A 21,728-nucleotide genomic window follows, 5' to 3' on the forward strand; every position below is an offset into this window, starting at 1 on the left:
GCAGAGGAAACAGCCCAGAGGACAGGAAAACACTGAAATGCCAACTAAGCAGGATAGTTTTAGGAAAACCATCTTAGCTGGGTGCAGGGTGCAGGGTTGCTTATCACGAGACTTGAGGAGGCAGTTTTGCACATGGCGGTGGGATGGCAGTCACTCAGCAGAGTGCATTGACATTTTCAGAACATTTCAGCACAGTCCTCCCCATCAGCAGCATCTACCTTCAAGACAAAGGCTATATATATATATATATATATATATATATATATATATATATATATATATTTTATTTTTTATTTTTATTTTTTATTTTTTATTATTTTTTATTTTTTTTCTCCTGCCCCCCTCAATAGTGGCCAATGTACAAATGTATTGTGTTCCAATAATTCATTGGTAAATCTATTGCCTGAAATTTGGAGCCTTTTTTTCACTATAGAAATAATATAAAAGCTGGTTAGATTTCCATCTGGTCCATTAATCTTTCATGATGTACCTAAGGTAGAGAATCAATAGAACCTTTTGTAGTTGTACCTAAGCAATCTTTACAATATGATTCCCATGGAGAGGTCTCTTTAGGAACTCAAATATGGATGTTCATTCTCCCCTCTCTTTCTTGCCAGTCTGAGGTGGCTTCTAGGTCCTTAGTATTCACAGGCAATGCTTTGATGGCTACAATCCTGAATATCAGTTGGATTCTTACTTTTTAAACCAGTTATACTTCTTGTGCTAAGAGTGTGTATGTTGGGGACCAAAAGACTAGCTTATGATAGGTAGAAGACTAGCTTATGATAGGTAGAGATAGGTAAATGGAGTTTGCTTCCACTTGTCAGTTTTCTTCTGTTTGTAGATTCTCGTCATTTCACTGGTGTTTAATTCAGACTATTGTATTTCCCATAGTTAGCTCCTGTTCATGGTCAGGAGGGTTGTTGTTGGTATTCCAAGTCTGGCTTTTCCCCTTGGGGTTTCATCACATAGTTTAATTTTGTGGATCACAGGAAAAAAGTGATTATTAAGTTTTTAATAATAATTTAAATATGGCTTTAACATTTTATTTGACACATTTTCTTTATAAAGAAAAGCAGATAGCTCTACAAAAATTATTCAAAGCATAAGAAGAGAGGTGCAGAAGTGGCTTTAAGATATTTGTGATCCAACTGTGTATTTATCTAATTATAAATTAGATACGCTTTTAGCTGAAAGCTCTAAAATGCAGACACATGATTCAGCTCTAAGATGAAGCTCTATGGTTCAGAAAACCTCTACCCTCAGGGTCACCTTTAGGCTTAAAAATAGCTTCCTGATAACATTTGTTATTCTGCCTCTGAGCCTTTCTCTCCACCCCCTTTCCCTCTTTCAGACTTAACTGTTAGGAGACAGGGACTTCTAAAAGAGTCTACCCGATGATTCTGAAATTTTATCAGGCTGGTGACCTAGCCGGGCCATTGATGTCACACTCCCTGTCATCCTTTGCCTGTAACTTGAATAGATGATGACAGGAGGGAGGGGGGATGATGCAAGGGCTTCTGACCTCAGACCAACACTTGTATTAACCCAGAGCAGTCATAACACCTTCTATAAATTAAAAATAAATTTATTAAGAAAAGTTTCAGGACACTTGCCCTGAGTGGTACACAAATCCTAGAACCATTCATACTCAGTAACAGGACTGATTGTACAGTCACTGGTGACAAGGATCACTTGAGTGAGATTGCTTTCAATTGTATCATTAATGGTGCTGGTGTTTTCAAACAAATTCTGAAACTCAGTAACGTGGCCAAGAATTTTGTTAGATTGTTCAGAGGCAGACATCTTTTATTACTTTGGAATTAGAGAAAGCCAAGTCCATTGTTGACCCAAACTCTTGGGAAGCAGATTACATAGATGGTTGTCTGGTCCTACTAAAGAGGACAGACCAGAAATGTCTCCAAGTTTTAATGCCAAGCCAGAAGTACCCAGGGGAAGGGCAGGGGCTGCTGAGAAGTATGGGGGTTTGTGTTCTTTGCACATGAAAAAGCTTTGAGAACTTCTCCATACAACTTGTTGTTTTCAGCTGCATATTTCCTGTTGCTTTCTCTAATGTGTTTTTATTTAAATCTTAACAACTCATGTCAACTTATGAATTGAAAAAAGTCACTTTGGTGTAATGAATTTAAGAAGAGCCCCAGTTTTATGGGCTTGAACCTTTTCTCATCTGGGTGGTCAGTGTTTTTAAGTCTCTTCAAGAATCAGACTTGGATACTTGTTTCTTCCACTTGTAAGAGTCCCTGGGATTTCAGGTCAATGCCACATGAAGAATATCATTGGAAATGGAACATGAATTTATAGGAACGCGAGAGACAATTGTTTCCAGGCAGGAAGTCATTTTTATTTTATTTTATTTTATTTTATTTTATTTTTTTGTATTCCTAGGAACCTTATCTATAGAGCATGCTTGGGAACCATTGTCTGGACAGGCTGTTTGCAAACTTAACTTTTGTCTATAGGTTTTTGTTTGTACCTCTCTCTCACCTCTGTGGAGGTCAATCAAGTGTGAAAAAGGGTGGGAAGCTGGCGAATAGGTAATTATCAATATAAGTAATTGTTATTAAGAGGATTCTATCTCCTTGAATAATTATCTCATGGACAATTTCTGTTTTTCCCATCTTTGCCCAGAATTTCTTCATACTACATAGTAATTTTTTTTCAATAATGAATGATTATAGTTTTCTAAACCATTTATCATTTGGCCATCTAGAAAGTATTGTTACAAAGAATTGGCCTACAATATACCGGCTTACTTGTATCTTCAGGAATAGGAATTAGGAGGGCTTGTTAGGTTGTCCAGTTCATTTGGATCCCAAATGGATTTCTTGCTCCAACTCCAGTCCTACCTAGGAGGGAGCCAAAGTCTGGGAAGGCCAGCCCACCTTCTGAGGCAGGCTGGTGGCATTGCATAAAGGGTTTCTTTATGTTTAAGGCAGAAATGCTACCATAGGCTGTTGTGCTAGTTCATTAATAGCTATTTAAAAGTGGCTATTCTATATGAAGTTCCAATCCAGAAGCTGGCAGGAATGAACAAAAGAGAACTGAGAATCAAAATACTAAATGCAGTATGCTATCCTAAAATGGATCCTGGCACAGAAAAAGAATATAAATAGAAAAACTGGCAAAATCTGAATAGAGTCTGGGGTTTAGGTTATAGTAATATTAATTTCTTGTTTTTAAGAATGCATCATGGTTATATAAGATGATCCATTAGGGGAAGCTGAATGCAGGGAATCTGGGGACTCTGTACTATTGTCACAACTTTTCTGTACATTTAAAATTATTCCAAAATAAAATATTTATTTAAAAACTAAATAAGAAGGAACATACACACAGTAAGCTTACTCTGCTAAATTTGATTCCTGTTTAATGTTCAAAGAGTGTCTGAAATTATAACTATGGGATCTTTTTCAAGGAATACACTTTATTATCGAATGTTATATTTTACATATTTCCCACTAGAAGGCATTTTTTTTTTTTGGGGGGGGGGTATAGATTGCATAGTTGAACTGACACAGAAAAACTAGTGAATATGATTTGTTCTGACCTTTTTATACAGTCTGCATCAGAGACCAAGTACATTTAAATGGTAAATGAGAATCTCAGAATACCTTCCATCTGGCCTCTTCAAACTGGGACTCCAGGGCCTTCAGTGTGTGCAAGATTTAATAGCAAAAGCATGATTCCACCCTACTGGGAAAAGATGGTATTACTGAGCAATCAAAGATAAAATTACAGGATTATAAAAGAGATACAGAATGTTTCAGCTGGTTTCCTGGTCAAAAAGAAATTACTCAGAACTTGTGGTAGAAAGACAGTGTTTTATATCTACAGAGATTAATTTACCAGCGAAACAACTTCACCCTGATAGGTATGCTTGTAGTTGAGAGAATCAGAGGGAAAAATAGATCTGCATCCCACACTAGAGAAATTGTAATTGACCCCACCCCAGGCCAGTCTAGCCAGCTAGCAAAGTAAATGAGCCTGCTAGGTGTTGATATGTTGAAGAGACCCAACCTGTGGCAACCTCCAGAGAGCAAAAAACAGTAATGAGGATGTGCCCTCAATCAAACGGATTTTCCCTTAAGTAAAGGCAGGAAGAGTCCAAGGAAACAACTCCTGCAGTATATTGAGGGCATCCTTTGGATAGGGCAGAATCCCCTAGAGCGCTTGGTCCTATGGGAAGAATTTCTGATGCAGCATCTCTTAGGTGGGGGCCTGGGAATTTGCAGCAAGTTCTCCAGTGATGCTGATCCTGCAGACCTGGGTACTACAATTTAAAAATTGAAAAGAGAGAGGAAAGGAGAGAGAGAGAGAGAGAGAGAGAGAGAGAGAGAGAGAGAGAGAGAGAGAGAGAGAGAGAGAGAGACTGCAGTGAGGGAGGGAGGGAGGGAAGGAAGAAAGGAGAGAGAGAGAGAGAGAGAGATAGAGAGAGAGAGAGACATTAAACAAAAGGGGATCACCTAGGAATCAAGCCCATGATGTATTAGCGTATGCACTAAAACCGACTGAGCAACACCAGCCAGGGCCTCCATTGATTTTTTTGTTTTTTCTTTAGTTTCCTAGTGTGTGATGATAGAGACAGCTGTGGGAACTGGTGTAAAAAGTTCCTGTTTCTGATTGTTTTCTCTGTAGGTAGTTGAGGAGTGGAAGTGGCATTTGGAGCGGTAAAGACATGCAACCACGTGCGTTTGAAGATTTGGGCAGAAAGCAAGCCTCTTCTTGCTGCCTTGGCAGTTTCCTTTCATGCCTTGTCAGGTCAGGGTGTTGCTAGACTTGCAGCTTTTTGGGAAGTTTAAATAGATGTGGAAATTGACCGCAGGGGACCCAGGTTATTGAGGCGTCTCATGCTGGTGGCTCCGCTTACTAGACACATCCCTGTAGATCTGCCTCATCTTTGCTGGGTTTCTTCCCAGAGAGCTGAAAAGGAATCTCATCTGAAATTGCCTGATCTCTCTCCTTTTAACTCTCAACTTCCAAAATAGTGGGAATAGAGATTTGCTCATTGTTTCTTTTTCAAATATTTTAATATGTTTTTCAAACTTTTTTTTTTTATTAAAAAGGAATGCATAGTAAATATGGAGTGTTTAGACAATGTATAAAAAGCCAGGAGAAGTTTAATTTTATGTAAATGTACATATATAAACTTTTAAATATTTAGAGTCATGCCTTTCTAGTTTGTTTCACTCTTCTTCCCTCCCCTACCTTAGGAATATATGAATAAATAAAACCCATGCATATGTGTGCAAATGTATATTTACATATATTTAAATATTTGTGTGTGTGTGTGTGTGTGTGTGTGTGTGTGTGTGTGTGTAGACTATGCTGGTTGTTGCCTGTAGATCCTCTGCATCTCATCAACGTAAAAGCCAGTGTCTTTACTATGACTTACCATGTCCTGCATGGTTTACACCCTGCCTCCCATTGTCTCCTAACCTACTGCTACACAGGTCTTCTTGCTAATTAATCTATGAACACATTGGTTACCCTCATGCTCAGTGTCTTTCTAGTGGCTGTTTCCAGTACTTAGAATGCTCTTCCTCCAGATATGTGTATGAGCAGTTCTTTAGTTCTTCAAGTCTTTATTCAAAAGTACCTCCTCAAGGCTTTTTGGATCACATTAAAATTTAACACATATCTTCCTACAAACTTCATATTTCCCTTTTATTTTTTTTCTCCTCTTTGGCAATTATGACAAATACAATATATATTTCACTTACTTATTAATTATTACCAGCTTCCCCAATGATCAGGTATGTTCTATGATAGGGGTTATCACCTGGGTCGTTCCTTGCACTGTCACCAGTGCACAGTTGACACACTATAAATACTTGTTTAAAAATATCAAATGAATGAGTCTAGCCTCAGGAATCAAATTCAATTTCCTTTAATATCACCTGTCATGATTTTAATAGCTTTGTTTTTACTTAATGACTATTTTTCTCCCACTAATATGTAATATACCATGTTTTATTAAATATTATTTTTATACCTAACATACCACATTTTGTTCAAGAATTTTCCTTCGATATTTTTAATAAGCATTCATTTTGCTGTTGTAATCAGCCAAATAACCTTGTATGTATTTACTCAAATTTCTGATACTTCCCATAGGATAAATATTCAGAAATGAAATTTCTGGGTCCACAAAGAAATGTATGTAAGGTTTTTTATACACCTTATCAAATCTCTCTTCATAAGGGCTGCATCTTTCTCACAACAGAGATTTAGAATGCTCATTTCTGTTCAACTTTCATAATACTAGGTACTTTTTTTCAAAAGCTTCCAATTCTATGAGTAAAAAAATAATTCATTAAAATTTGTATGTTTCTTAGATTAGTGGTAAAGATAGATATTTTTCATACTTTTTATTGAATATGTATATTTCTTCTATACATTTTTATTTTATGTTTTCTACTTAAATTGGGAGAGGGTGATTAGTTTTGTTTTAGTGTTTTACAAGACCTGCTTATATAGATAAGCATTAAAAGTATATATGGTTAATTTTATTTGCCATTTGCTTTTAAATGTCTTCATATGTTTCTTGATACAGAGTACATTAAAGTTTATGTAATGGAGTACATGTGTGTTTTTTTTCTGTATGGAATTGCTTCTCATTTTATGCTTTAAAAGTTTAACACCTCCTAAGATTATATAAATATTTCTATATGTTCTAGTTATTTTATGACTTTATTATTTTCCTCCAATTGTTATTCAATCTTTTAATTATATTTATTGGATAATGTCATTTTCCTCACTGACTTGAAATTCCTCTTTATTCCATATTAATTTGAAAGTATTGTTTGACTGTTTCTGCTCTAATTTTGTTTTATTAACTTGCAACTTCCTATAGCAGAAACCCACTTTAAAAATTAGCGTTTTATAATATTTTCTTATATTAGGCTAAATCACTTCTCATTTTTAATTTTTAAAATGATTTCATCTCTCTACTATGGGCTTTTTCCTTGCAGAAGAAATTTAGAAAATTTCCCCCCAACTTCCAGTGGTTAAGTTTGTAGCAATCTATACTAATAAAAGGGTAATATTCAAATTGGTTAGGATGTCCTCACAGTAACGACAGAATAGCAGGCTGTGTGGGGTGACAAGGCTGGCAGGGTGTTAGTTAGGGAAGACCAAACAACCGAGCAGCAGGCTGCGTGGGATGACCAGGCCGGTAGGGGACTTGGTGAAGGACGACCAGGCTGCATGGGGTGACCAGGCCTGCGGGGGTGCAGTGAAGGGCAACCAGGCCAGCATGTGGGGCAGTTAGGAACCAGTGGTCCCGAATTGTGAGAGGGATGTCCAACTGCTGGTTTAGGTCTGACCCCTGGGATCAAGTTTAAACCGGCAGTCAGACATCCCCCATGGGGTCCTGGATTGGAGAGGGTGCACACTGGGCTGAGGAGAAACCCCTCTCCCCCATGCACAAATTTTGTGCACCGGGCCACTAATTTTATAAATAAATTTGAGAAATGATGACTTCTCCTGGTATCTGACTGGCTAATCCTCAATCCCTTCATTAGAGCTATTATTAGATGTGGCTTGATTTGCACAGCTTCTGACCAATTCCCAGTTTCCTCAAGTTCCACTTGACAGTCAAGCTCTGTTTTTCTGGTGCCATCCTTTTGTACCTTTGCTGCCTCGTTTCCAAAATTAGGAGTCAGAGCCTCGTGTTAAAGCTGTGATTCCCAGGGTGCTGAGCCACTGCAGCTTTATCTGTCTCTGTCTCTGTGGCCCATTGCTTTTGATGAGACGGGAAGCTACATTCACCAGTGTATAGTGGATCAATTGCATTTATCTGCCCAGATGACAACTAGGAATGAATGTCACAGAATGGATGTGGAAGGATGATAGGCAATCAATGTTATATCAGTTCAGGAACAATATGATAGATAAAGGATAGCTGTTCAGTCCTCTGCCCCCACCCCCTCCTACAAATCTGGTCTGGGGAAAGGACAGTGGTGAGGCAGATAGTGTCATTTTAGTTTTTGTTTCAAGAGTCTCTTTTATTTTTATGACAAGCAAGCCTGGGTAAGCATGTGATAAAAACAAAAGCCTATTCTTTTTTATTATTATTAAGGTATTACATATGTGTCCTTATTCCCCCATTGGTCCCCCAATCCCCCTACTCTTTCCCTCACCCCCATGGTGTCTGTGTCCATTGGTTAAGCTTATATGCATGCGTACAAGTCCTTTGGTTGATCTCTCCCCCTTACCTCCACCCTCCCCTATCTTCCCCCTGAGGTTTGATGGTCTGATCGATGCTTCTCTGTCTCTGGATCTATTTTTGTTCATCAGCTTATGTTTTTCATTATATTCCTTTTGTTCTAAGTCAGGCACCATTCTAAATACTTTTCACATATAAATTGATTTAATCCTCCCAACTACACTGGAAGGGAAATTCTATTATTATTCTACTTTAAGGGCTTACCTCAGTTGAACTCCTCATACTTTATAGCAGGTAGGAATTCACTTTAACTTCAGGCATCAGACAGTCTATAAAATTAATTTTTAGTGTGTTTTCATCTTTTTCAGTCTTCATTAATATTTTAGAGTCATACTTAGGGAGACAGTTAGGGTTGCTAGCCAGGTGCATTTTAAACAGGAAATTCATCTTTTTTTTTTTTAACCTTTTATTAAAAAGTAAAACACAGACACAAAATTTAAAAAAATAGGTCCATCACTTAATGATTTCTAAGGCAAACACTCTTGTAACCCTGCCCAGGTCAAGAGAATATGTCTTTGTCATCATCTCAGGACCTCCTCTATTTGCTCCATCCTTATCTGCATCCTCTTTGTTTCACCAAAAGAAACCACTATCCTGCCTTTGCAGAACAGTTTTCTTGCCTGTTTTTTTTTTTTTTTTTTTTTTTTTTTTTTTTTTTTTTTTTTTTTTTTTTGTGTGTGTGTGTGTGTGTGTGTGTGTGTGTGTGTGTGTGTGTGTGTAGTTGTATGATAAAGTGTGCCTCCCAGTTATCATAGGTTAGTCTTGCCCAATTTTTAAAAACTTTATGGATAATGTCATCTATTTGACTTTGCAGATTCTTTCTCCACTGTCTTCTTTATAACATACCTGTAGAAGAACTTGGGGCCATTTGCCCTATAGAGTTTTCTAAAGTGTAGGTTTTGCTGGTTATGTATTTCTGGTCCTACTCAACACATTTCTGTTTTTTCTATTCCCTCCAAGTTGGCAGGTGGATCCAGAGACTTGATATTATTTCATATGGATGCATTTGGCCAGACAGTGAGTGGTGTTGAGTTCTTTTATCCAAAGGCACATGATATCTGAATGTCTCTCCTTTTGTGATGTTAAGAGGTATTTATACTCAATGCCTTAAAGCCAGTAATTCACTGGAGGTTAAATAATTATTTTATTCTATTATTTATTTTTCATTGATTAATTGGAATATTTTTGAACAAGCATAGTTCCTCATTTACTAATTGGTATTCTGTGTGGCAGTTTTATTTTATTTTATTATTTATTTTATTTTATTTTATTTTATTTTATTATTTTATTTTAGAAAAGGCAGAACAATTGCTTCATTCTTTCCTTTTATTTACCAATTTTTCAATTAAGGAATTGGTTCACTATTACTCTACAAAGGTGACCAAATAGGATTTTAAGAAATATCCTTGTGAACAAATGAATTTAATGGGTTTTGCCAATCACAATTACTATTTTTAAGTTCAACATTTCCCATCTTTCATCAGTGGAAGCCTCTTCAAATTTGTCCCTGAGTCCTTGTGTCCTGACTGTAGTAGTCTTTGATAGCTTTCTTGTTATCTAGTATGGAGTAGAACAGGCTATGTGAAAGAGGACAATGGGAGACACAATTGCTCAGGACCTGTACTCAGTCAGGAAGCAATCCTTGTAGGTCTTTTGTTCCCATTGCAGTGGTAGAGGAGAGGAGAATTCTTTCCTGCTTGCTGCATCTTTTAAAAATTAAATACCAGATAACATGCATAACACAATAATTGGTTGCATTGATTGAACATTTAATCTTACTACCAGGTATGTGCTAATAGATACAGTTATTTCTGCTTCTAGCAATAGGAATGAGGTGTCTCTTGCCTTTAGGTGTAGCTCAGTAGTGGCTGCAGTTAGGGTTCCAGTATAACAATGAATAGTCTTTAGCCAGTTATCTGAATTTTAAAGATATCCAGTTAGTGCTCAGAGGAATTTTATATACTACAAGGAGACAACATAAGCAAAATAATTATCCTTATTTTTTCCTTTCTGTAATGGCTTTGGCTTCCAAGTATAAGATTTTAAGAAAAGAAAATTAAATTTATGTTTCAAATTTTAGTATTTCTTTGGGCTTTCTAAATCGTTTAAATGCATCTCTTAGGCTTTTTCTATAACAGCTTTATTGAAACATAGTACTTGTATCATGCAGTTTACATATTTAAAGTGTTCAAGTGTTTTATTCACAGAGTTGTATATCCATCACCATAATAAATTTATCATCACCAAAAAAGAAACCCTGTACCTGTTAGAAGTTGCTCCTCATTTGCCCTGACATCTCCCTTCTCATCCCTCTATTTTTAGACAATCACTAATCTACTTTCTGTCTTTATAGATTTTTTTTTACATTAAAAATTTCATATAATGGAACCTTATCATATATAGTCTTTCATGATTACCTTCTTTCACTTAGTATAACATTTTCAAGGTTCATTTGTGCTATGGAATTCATCAGTACTTTATTTTCTTATTACTGATAATAGGCAGTTGTATGTGTATGGCACATTTTATTTACCTAGCCTTCAGGTAAATAAAATGTGGATAAATTGGTTTTTTTTTTTACTTCTGGGTTATTATGAAATATACAGCTATGAATATTTATGTACCTGTTTTTTATATGAACATGTATTTTTATTTCTCTCAAATGAAATATACATTTGATTCCCATTTTTGTGATATTTATGTTCTATCAAGTCACCAATTAGCAAATACTGAGCCATTCAAAATTAAATACCAGACTCTAAATAAATACTGAATTAGCAAATACTGAGCCATTGCTCCTTGAGGAAATATAGAGTTAAGTTCTGTAAGCCGCTTGTTACAAGACTTTTTCCAACCAATCAATATATAACCTTGTTTGATGTGTGTTTCCACTTAAAGATGTCTTATTTAATATATACTTCTTACAAATAATTGATTACATGTAGTATTTCTTTATAATAAAACACTAGCTAAAAAGGGTTTAACATTTTCTTGACTCTAGTTAATATGGTAAATGTCACTGGCTTTTAACCTTATAGGGATGCTTTCTCTTATCAGTCATTATCTCATGAATCCACAAATTTTGCCACTTCATAGTTTCATCATGTGCTATTGACATCTTTAGCATTTTCTGAGTGGTCTCACAGACACATCTGGAATTTCCTCCTTTTTATTCTAGAAGTACAGTATTGTCAGGTGATTAACATTTAATTCATAGCCAACATCGCTATTTCTCATGCCTGAATGAAGCTTATTTACCACATGTATTTTCTTTTTAAAGTTCATCACAATCTTCTTGTGCTTCGGAACACTAGACAGCAGCTTAGCATTACCCTTGGGAGTAATTTTAAGCAGCAAAATCACCAACGAAAAGTACGAACAGCAAAAACATGGCACGAAATAGACCATGAAAAGACACTATTTACATTCCAAGAGATGAAACTAGGCAGACCATGGCCTTGCTCAACCTCAGCTGGGAATGGGAGTGCCAGATGACTCATTCTTTTTTTGCCCTTTGTATGTATCCATAAATGACCAGAAAAATGACACAGTATTGATTTGGGGTTACAAATAAACATTTGCAAGCAGGTAAACTCATATGTGTGTGAATAATGAAAATTGTACCTAGAAGTGGAATTGCTAGATCATATGATAACGCCATGTTTAAAGTTTGGAGGAACTGGCAGATGGTTTTCCAATGTTCCTGTGCTATTTTACATTCTCACCAGAAGTATTGCTAATTCTCCACACTCTTGCTAATACTTTTTACTACTAACCATTTTTGTTGTTTTTGTTCTGGCTATCTTAGGGTTATGAAGTGGTAGCTTGTTGTGATTTGATTTGCATTTTTTCTGATGGTTAATGATATCTAGCATTTTTTCAGGTTGTTATTGGCCATTTGTATATCTTTTTTATTTTTAAAAACGTCTATTTAGATCCTTAGTTCATTTTTTAATTTGTGTAATTTTTAATAATAAGAGTTGGAGACTTTGATACTGCACTTTCAATAATAGGTAGAACAATTATGCAGAAGGTTGATAAGAAAATCAAAGAAAAGAGATGTCTTAACTAGTTTCAATAGACATCTATAGAATTACCTAGTTTTCCCTTCCATTCTGTTAGATTTTGCTTCATATATTTGTAACTACACGCATGTATATGATTGTTATATTTTCATGAAGAGTTGGCACTTCAGTATTATAAAATTCTCCCTTTTATCCCTCGCAATAAATTTTGTTTTAATATTTTATTTTATCTGATATTGGCATAGCTACTATGGCTTTCTTATGGATGCTGTTTACATGGTGTATGTTTATATCCTTTCATTTCAACCCATATGTATCATTGAATTTAAAGTATCTCCTTATATGCAACATATGGATTGATCACTTTTTTATCCAGCCTTACCATTTCAATTTTGATTATATTCTATAATACTTTCACATTTAGTGTTATTATTTTTACAGTTAGATTTATGTATACTATTTTACTTTTATTTTTTAAATGAATCTTGTCTTTTTTTGTTTCTTATTTCTCCTATGCAATTATATGTTGAGTTGAGAGGATATTTTGTATTATAATATTTTAATTTCTTTAGTGATTTTTCCTTATATTATTTTAAAATTATTTCTTTAGTGGTTGTTCTGGAGCTTACCATATAATTTTCAACCTATCAAAATTTACTTAAGATTTAATTAGCTTAATTTAAGCCAGATATAGAAATATTATTCCTGTATAGCTGTCTTCTATCTTTCCTCCTTTTGTGCTAATATTGTTGTACATTTTCCATCTGTATGTTACAATTCTACAATATATTGTTATAATTACTTTTACATAATTTTATCTTCTAAAGATGTTTATAAAAGAAATAAGACCAATATATATTTAATGTGTTAACTTTATTGAACCTTTATGGTTCTCATCATTTTTTTTCCTGTGAATTTGAATTAGAATCTGGTGTCATTTTCTTACTTAAGTACAATTTTGCTGTCACCTACATCCTTTGTGCTATTAGTGTCAAATACCTTATATTTTTCTACATGTCATTAGCCCAACTATGCAAATATTTACATATGATTTCATATCTATACTTTGTAAATTAGTTAAGGGAAGAAAGAATTCATATGCCTATATTCTGTTTTTTACAATTAAATAATTATTTTTACTGGTGCTTTTTGGTTTTGGTTTGCTTTTTCATAAGATTCAAATTACTGTCTGGTGTCACTTGTTTTCAGCATAAAGAACTTCTTTTAGAAGTTCAGATAAGATCTTACCTGAACAATTACTAGCAACAATTACTCTGAGTCTAAAAAAAAATCTCTAAATGTCTTTATTTCACTTATTTTTTTTTAAATATAAGGTTGCTGAATATAAGATTCTTAGTTTATATAATTTTCCTTTCAACATTTTGAATATATCATCCCATTAATTTCTGGCCACCATTGTTTCTAATGAAAAATCAGCTGTTAATCTTATTTTGTTCTCTTGAATTTAATGAGTTGTTTTTCTCTGGGTGCTTCAGAATTTTCTCTTTGCTTTTGGTTGTCAGTATTTCAACCATGATATAGCTGGGTGTGGATCATTTGTGCTTATCCTACTTGAATTTATTTAAAATATTGGAGGTGTAGATAAATGTTTTCTAAATATTTGGGAAGTTTTCAGTCATTAACTCTGTAAATATTGTTTGCTGCTCCTTTTTCTTTCATTCATCTCTGATGCATATGGTGTTCTTAGTGGTGTCCCACATTTCTTTAACACTTTAATTTTCTTCATTCCTTTTTCCTCTATTTTTTCAGTTATGTAATCTCTATTGATCTATTTTTAAGTTACTAATTCTTTTTTCTGTAAATTGAAATCTACCAATGGCACTCTCTAGTGAATTTTTTATTTCAATCATTATATTTTTAACTCCAGAACTTTGATTTAATTTTTTATTTATTGATATTCTCTATTTGATAACGTATTGGCACCGTACAATACATTACTTATTTAAACATGATTTCTTTTAATTCTTTGAACACACTTACGATTGTTTGAAGTTTCTGGTATTGTTTTGAAGTCTTTGCCAGTTAAAACAAGTATCTACCCCTCCCCCCTTTCTTCTGTTTAGTGATTACACTTTTTCTTTTCTGTTTTCATATTTTTAAGTTTGCTGCTATTGTTGAAACTGGATATTTAGGTAATACATTGTAGCAGTACTGCATTTTTATTCCTTCTTCCTCCAGGGATTGTTTTTGTTTGCTCATTTCTTTGACCAATGTCTTGGTTAAACTATTTTAATCATTGTTTCCTTAATAATGGGCAGCTACCCATATCATTGCTCAGAGGAGCAGCCTTAGGAATGTGCATAGTCACTGTGTAACGACAAAGGTTTTATTTATTTATTTTTTTTCACATCTTTTTTTTTTTCAGTCTTTCAGAGGCATTTAATAGGGTTTTATATATTTTTTGTTAAGTTTATATTTTATCTTCTCATTATTGTAAAAAGAGTTTTCTCTACCTTAATATCTTTTGATTGACACACACACACACACACACACACACACACACATATATATATATATACATACACACACACACACACACATATATATATATATACATACACACACACACACACACACACACACACATATATATATATATATATAAATCTCCTATATAACATTTATATGTGTATATTTTACAGGCTACTGACTCCTATATGCTAATTTTATATCCTATCTTACAAGTTTTTTTTCTTTTAAATCAGTATTTCTCAACCCATGAAGTTTCTAAGAGCCACCGTAAGGAATATTTTCCAAATACAGATGCTGAGATTCCCTTCCCCATCCAAGGTCACAGGAAAATGTCAGGGGAGAAGGAGGGGGTCTGGAGGTCCTCTGCTTCTCTGATCAAAATCCACCAGGACCTGGAAATGTGAGCAGCTCGGGTCCACGAGAGAGTGGGGCTGGGCGAGCAATGGGCTGACCACCTGTGCGTGATTGCCTTTCCCCGAGGCCCAGGGCAGAACCCCCTCTCGGCATGGGAAGCAGGGCCTGCGGGTGCAAACTGCGGAAAGACGGCTGAGAACGGTCAGCACCTGGAGCAACAGGCTGGGAGGCTGAGCACAGCTGAGGGTTAGGACCCGGAGGCTGGGCTCCTAAGTGCTAGGGAGACGTGAGAACCTATGGGTGAGCCACCAACAGGACTGGGACCGTGACTGTAGACACCTGTAGTTACTTATCTCGATACTTAGGTGTCTATTTTTGTGCTCCTGGTGCCAAGGGCTAAGCCTCTTCATTTCACATCACTTTATCAAGGTTGGCTCTTCTTTTATTTTTCTTCCTTATTTGTTTTTATGGTCAGGTACTTATTTATTTTCTCTTATTGTTTTTTATTTATCGCTTTCTGCATCTCTATGCCCTATCCCATTTCTCCTTCCAAAAAAATACAACTCTTCTATTCTGTTTAGAGTTTATGTTTTAAAAGATTCCCTTTGTTTCTTTTTCTGGTCTCCCCTGTTAAATTGCCTCTCTCTGCTGGAATCATACCTAGAATGTAGGTATTACTAATTGCTAGATAACTGCTCAGTTGTTTCATCAGTGCTCTAGGATATAAATGCTCCATAGTCTGATCTAATTAAATTCATTTCTTTTTGTAGGGTTAGTTTTTGAGGCAAATCTTTGAAGTTTGTTCTGACTCCAGAATGGCTGTCCTTAGCTGTCTTTTTTTTCCTGGTCCTCTCTGGTAAACTAGCTGGCCTATGGTTTAGCTTATTGCTTTAATGGAGCTATCTGCTTTGTCTTAATTAGTTACCATCAAAATCTCCATTGGTTTTTAGAGCACCCCTGTACTCTATTTCAAAGAAAGTCAGTTCCTTTGGGGAGAGTTTATGAGCTCTCTGTTCTTATGGACTTACTTTTCTTTTTCTGGTCTTATTGAAAAATAAAACCTCTTCATAGAGCTAGGGATAGGGACAGTGGCATGACTCTCTCAGAGTGAAACCCCAGCTTTATTAGCTGGGCAGAGGTGGCAGACTCTGGTCTTCTCAGCTTATCTGTCCTGGCATGGACAGATAAGCATGTGTGCTGAGGCAATGGCAATCAGAGTTACAATATTCTTAGCCTGCTGTGCTTAGGATAGAGCTTCTGTCTTGTACATGAGGGTGAGTGAAAGAAGAGAGTACTTGATTCTATGGCTACATTACCAAGAATTTAGCTTTTTCAACTTAGAAATGAAGGTAATGTGATTAATTTAGATGGCCTTTCCTTCATGTTTTCCCTTAACTGGGAGCTGATGGGTCAAGGAGCTCTATTTTCTTGACCCCACCCAACCATCATGTGGAACTGAGGGCTGCTGGGAAGATAGATTGTTGTAGCTGAAGTTCTTACCGAAATTTAGTATATTTTATTAAACAAATATTCCTTAATTTGCCATTTGCTCTTAGAAAAATTTCCAGATACTTAAAAGAATTGTTTATTTTTTAAGAAGTAATTTTTACTAGTTATGGTTGTTTGCTGGGGAGCAGTTTCAGAGAAGTCCTTACTCTGAAATACTGGAAGTGAAAGTCTCTCTCTTAGACTTTTTATATTTATCTAAAGTATAAGAAAATGAAGGCAATTATTTAAATTAAATTTTAGAAATCTTAAAGTGAAAGGCCTTCTTGGATTAGATTTCTGGGCAGAATCATCTAGGGTTTTACACTGTGATTGAATTCTTCTAAAAACTTCTTAGCTTTGCAAAAATGCTTTGACTAAGCAGACTTAGGGTACTCTACAAATATATACATTTTTCAGCAATGTGGACATTGCACTAAAAAAGTCTGACTTAATTATTGCCTCTAGTGTGAAATCCATATTTTAAGAGAATCTTAGTTTTCTTCTTCATTTACTTGATACCTTGGGGCCATTCTCAACTTTTTAAGCCAGAAACTTTAAATGTATTCATTGAAGTCAGTTCATCAAACTTTATGGAGTTCTCCCCTGGACAATCTATCAACATTGCTCTGGGTACAGTGGGAGACTTCAATATAGATATTATATATATTTGCAAAGAACCATTAATTGGGAATTTACATAAGGAAGAAAGCACAATTAAATTCTTTCTCTTTGCAGGCACTTGGTTTATATTTAGATTTTTTCCTAAGTAGTTGTTTTTTTCACGAAGATCATTAAAGTAGTCAGAAGAGGTGATATTTACAATCTGCTCCTTTAATAAAATATCCCATAAGCATGTCCTATTGGCCTTAGTGGCCACCTAACTTCTCAAGGCATAATGGGCCTTCTACTGTCAAGTACCCAAACTTTCTTGGTCCCTCGTTTATAATTATGGCATAACTATAATACATCCCATGGTATCTACTTTCATAATGATTGGTTCTCCTTTTCTATTATTATTTGATTCTCCTATAATGACTATGGGAATGAGATTGCCGAGGTAAGCAGAAATCTAGGAATATATATTAAAACTATGATGAAACTAACAAATTTAGGAGAAAAATTTCTTACTTAAACTCTCAGGTTAGGAATAAATTGTTGATGCCTATTTTTTTTTCTTTTTAGTTATCTTCCTGTAAACCTGAAAGAATTTCGATAATAACAAGACCCCCATGTGTTATCTGTTTTCATTTTTTACTTATGTCATTCAAATTATTAACTTCATAAAACAATTCAGAACTCCATTCATTCAGTAAACAACTAAAGGTCCCCCTGTCTGGCAAGCACTGTGCTAAGTGTTGGGGCTTTAAATCAGTGAGATTATTTTCTTGATCTTAAAAGAATTTTATAGGCTCACAAGGGAAACAAATAAATGTATTAGTGTTCTATGGTAAAAGAATTATGTACAGGGCAGATAGAAGACCACAAGGTCAATGCTTACTTCTGCAGAACAGTAGAGAGGTCAGAAGAATCTTCACCTTCAGGAAATGATGACTAAACTGCGCCATGAAGACAAATTTTGAAAAGACCAAATTAGACAAAAAAAAAAAAGATGAATAAAGGCATTTCAGGCATGGGAAAGGTTTGAAGAAAAAAAAACCTCCACACAGATAGACTTATCTTAATGGTCTTTTAACCTTAGAATTATGAGGATGTAAGTCCAAGAGAAGACTCTGTTTCCTTGATTATAACACTTTTATTTTTATTTTTGGTCTGACTTCTCCAAGTCTCCTGGTCTCAACATCCTTGGTAACAGAGAGCAGTGCCATTTTTATCTAGTACGGAATCTAATATTTAGTATATTTAGTAGTTTCTTAAAAATGTGTTGAATGAATCAATGACATAAATCATCCACATTAAGGCCAATTCTTTGCCCTGGAAATTAGTTCTGAGTATACTTCACATCATGATACCAGACCCTATTTCTGGATTTCTGGCCTTTTATTAGAGAAGAACTGCTTCCTGCGGCCACGTTTGGCTATACTTTCATTGGAAGTAGCAGCAAGGATGTGCAAATTCCCATTGTGGGTTAAGCTTTGGCTTACGATCTTGTGTCTCCTTTTAAGAAAAATTACATACCTTGAGGCATATCATGCATAAATAGATCAAAAATTGGTAATTCGAGCTGCTCCTTTCATTTTAATAACCTCTCTTTCATTATTTTTAATTTTATTAAATAAAAAAAATGTAGCACATTGCCGAGACCGGTTTGGCTCAATGGATAGAGCGTTGGCTTGGGGACTGAAGGGACCCGGGTTCGATTCCGGTCAAGGGCATGTATCTTGGTTGCGGGCATATCCCCAGTAGGGGGTGTGCAAGAGGCAGCTGATCGATGACTCTCTCTCTCATCGATGTTTCTAGCTTTCTATCTCTCTCCCTTCCTCTCTGTACAAAATCAATAAAATATATTTTTTAAAAAATGTAGCACTGATACCTTCTAACACATAGCACATAATAGGAAAGTATCTTTCATTCCTCCTGGCCTATCACCTCCTCATTTACTGGTCTTGACCCCTTAGCAACACCACAATTTGTTATTTCTGGGCATTCCTGGGCTCTGCCCCCTCCACGGGTTATGTGTCAGCTCTAGGGCTTGGTAGGAGAGGTAGGTGAGGAGAAGCCAACTCTCCCCATTCCTGCCTGGCCTAGTCAGTCTTCACTGTAGACCACCCAAGGATATAAACATGTTTATGGCTTTTTTTTTTTTTTCAATGGGAGGAAAACTCAAAACATCTTGACTTGAAATCCTCAGCAAAGTCATGCTCAGTGGGCACAGCTTTCAGTGTCTATCCAGGTGTCCTGCCCTAAGGTGAGTCTCTTTCCAGGAGAGGACATTTGGGGGAGCCCCTTCTCTCTCAAAACGGACATTTGGGGGATCCGTTTTCTCTCACTGACCACCTCCAAACCCCCAGCAGTACATTCCCTCACACCTGATTCATTAACTATAATAAAAGGTAACACTCCGATGTTTAATATTCTAAGATCAAGAGAATAAATTGCAGTAGGTACACCTTTGTAACTCCAAAACACACAGATTCCCTTTTGAAGTCTCTCACTTCCCCTCCTCCCCTGAACTTCAAGCCAGCCCCTGGAACACATATGCTCACCCCCCACTCCCTCCCGCCACACACACACTCACACCCTCTTCAACCAACCACCACACACCACCCCTCCTAAGAACTAAGGCTAATTATCACAGAAATTACAGACTAAAGTCTTAAAGAAGGAAGAGTTAGTTTTCTGCAACATAATTAAAAAAATATATTTTATTGATTTTTTTTTTTATAGAGAGGAAGAGAGAGGAATAAAGAGTTAGAAACATCGATGAGAGAGAATCATCCATTGGCTGCCTCTTGCACACCCCCTACTGGGGATGTGCCCGCAACCAAGGTACATGCCCTTGACCTGAATGGAACCTGGCCGATACTCTATCCACTGAGCCAAACTGGTTTTGGCTTCTGCCATATAATTTGCAAGGCAATACTCTCTCCAGCAGTCTGGACATCTTATTATTATGCAAAAAAAAATACACAGTATAATTCCCTGTCTGCATCCCTTCCTCACCCTAATCCTTCTCCCCATGCCATTTTAAATTGCACTCCCTGGGCTGGCTAGAAATAAGAGAATGTCCTGTGTGGGGCCGGAGACTCACCCAGGGCCTGCGCGAACAAAGAGATGCTTTGCTATTGCTGTTCCATTAAGGAATAGATTAACTCCTTATCTGAGAGTCCACTTTACCCTCAATTTCCAACGAGGCAGGAGGGGAGCCAATGGATTAATATTCCCCTGGCAAAATATAGGCAATTGATGGTGTGTGTACAATAGCCTGGTCACATGGGCCGACAAAGGATTTCTTTTTTTTTCTTCTGATTCACGTTTCATTTTCATCAAATCTTACAAAAAAATAAAATAAAAATCAAGCTGGATTTCAGTTTTTGGGTGTGTGGCATTTAATCACGTTCATGAAGAAAAGGAAAAATCACACAAACGCACATAGAAAATTCTGCCAGCACGGTCACCGGTGCTTATAGGTACACAAATTAATTATGAAAAATGTTCAAGCCCTTAAATAAATCTTAAACATTCCCTTTGAACACATGGCCCTGGAGCCTGGTGATGCTAAAATTGGTCAAAGGAAGAGCTGAATGTCAAATGATAATTTCTGCTAAATAATTCAGGTCACCCGAACTCTGATATTTTATCTATTTTAATGAGTATAATGGTGCAATTAGAGGCTGTTTTCCTCATGGCAGCCAGACACAATATGTTCTCGCCTAATTGTGGGCTCCTTTTGCTCCTGGTAATTCCTATCTGAACATTTGTCCTATATTCCCAGTGCCTGGCAGCAGCAGCCACAAAATAAATGTGGGGTGAACTCAGGAACTGAGTTAGGTTTTGATGCTTAATCTTGAAGCACCAAGAAATTGCAGACATTTCCATAAGAAAGTCTGTGGCCAGTTTCATCTGCCACAGAATGGAATGGGAATAAAGACATCGCAGGACTTGGGCTTCTCTCTAATGTTATCTTTTTTTCTTTTTTTCCTCTCCTGGCAGGGAAGTGGTGCTGATATGGTGGATAAGAACAAGTGCTGCACACTCTGCAACATGTCTTTTACCTCAGCGGTGGTGGCCGATTCCCATTATCAAGGCAAAATCCATGCCAAAAGGTTAAAGCTGTTGCTAGGAGAGAAAACTCCGCTAAAGGCTACAGGTATGTGTGTGATGCAAGTAATCAAGGGGAGACGCTAGAGTTCAAGCAGCGTGCCTGTCTCCTTCATTCTGCTCCCTCTTCAGGGGTGGCTGCCAGAATCGGAGATTCATAAGCAGATGTCCTTCCAAACCTAAAGGGAGGGGGAAGGTACCCCTGGCAGAGCTGACTGTCATGGGCCATGAAGTCCAATAGCAGGTGCTCCTTCTGAACCTGGCTCCTTTAGATCTCTGATCTGGCAGCTTGCAATTCCTGAAAGGCTGGGTACCTCCTGCAAGCTGTTGTCTGTCGTACTTATTGTATGTTATGTAAGATATTGTATCTATTATGCAGAGAACACTGTTTTTCCCTAGCT

At 36.3% G+C, this 21,728-nt stretch overlaps 1 protein-coding gene across 2 annotated transcripts in view; it reads left to right on the forward strand.

Moving 5' to 3' along the window:
* ZMAT4 (zinc finger matrin-type 4) overlaps positions 1-21,728 on the forward strand; it is a 317,911-nt gene that overhangs the window by 164,979 nt on the left and 131,204 nt on the right. For both annotated transcript variants that reach the window (XM_045588859.1, XM_036458459.2), the window contains one exon: positions 21,220-21,376. In XM_045588859.1, the coding sequence (XP_045444815.1) occupies positions 21,220-21,376 (157 nt within the window). The remainder of the gene's footprint in view (positions 1-21,219; positions 21,377-21,728) is intronic.

The sequence above is a fragment of the Pipistrellus kuhlii genome, unplaced genomic scaffold, assembly GCF_014108245.1.
Source record: "Pipistrellus kuhlii isolate mPipKuh1 unplaced genomic scaffold, mPipKuh1.p scaffold_m20_p_3, whole genome shotgun sequence".
Lineage (NCBI taxonomy): Eukaryota > Metazoa > Chordata > Mammalia > Chiroptera > Vespertilionidae > Pipistrellus > Pipistrellus kuhlii.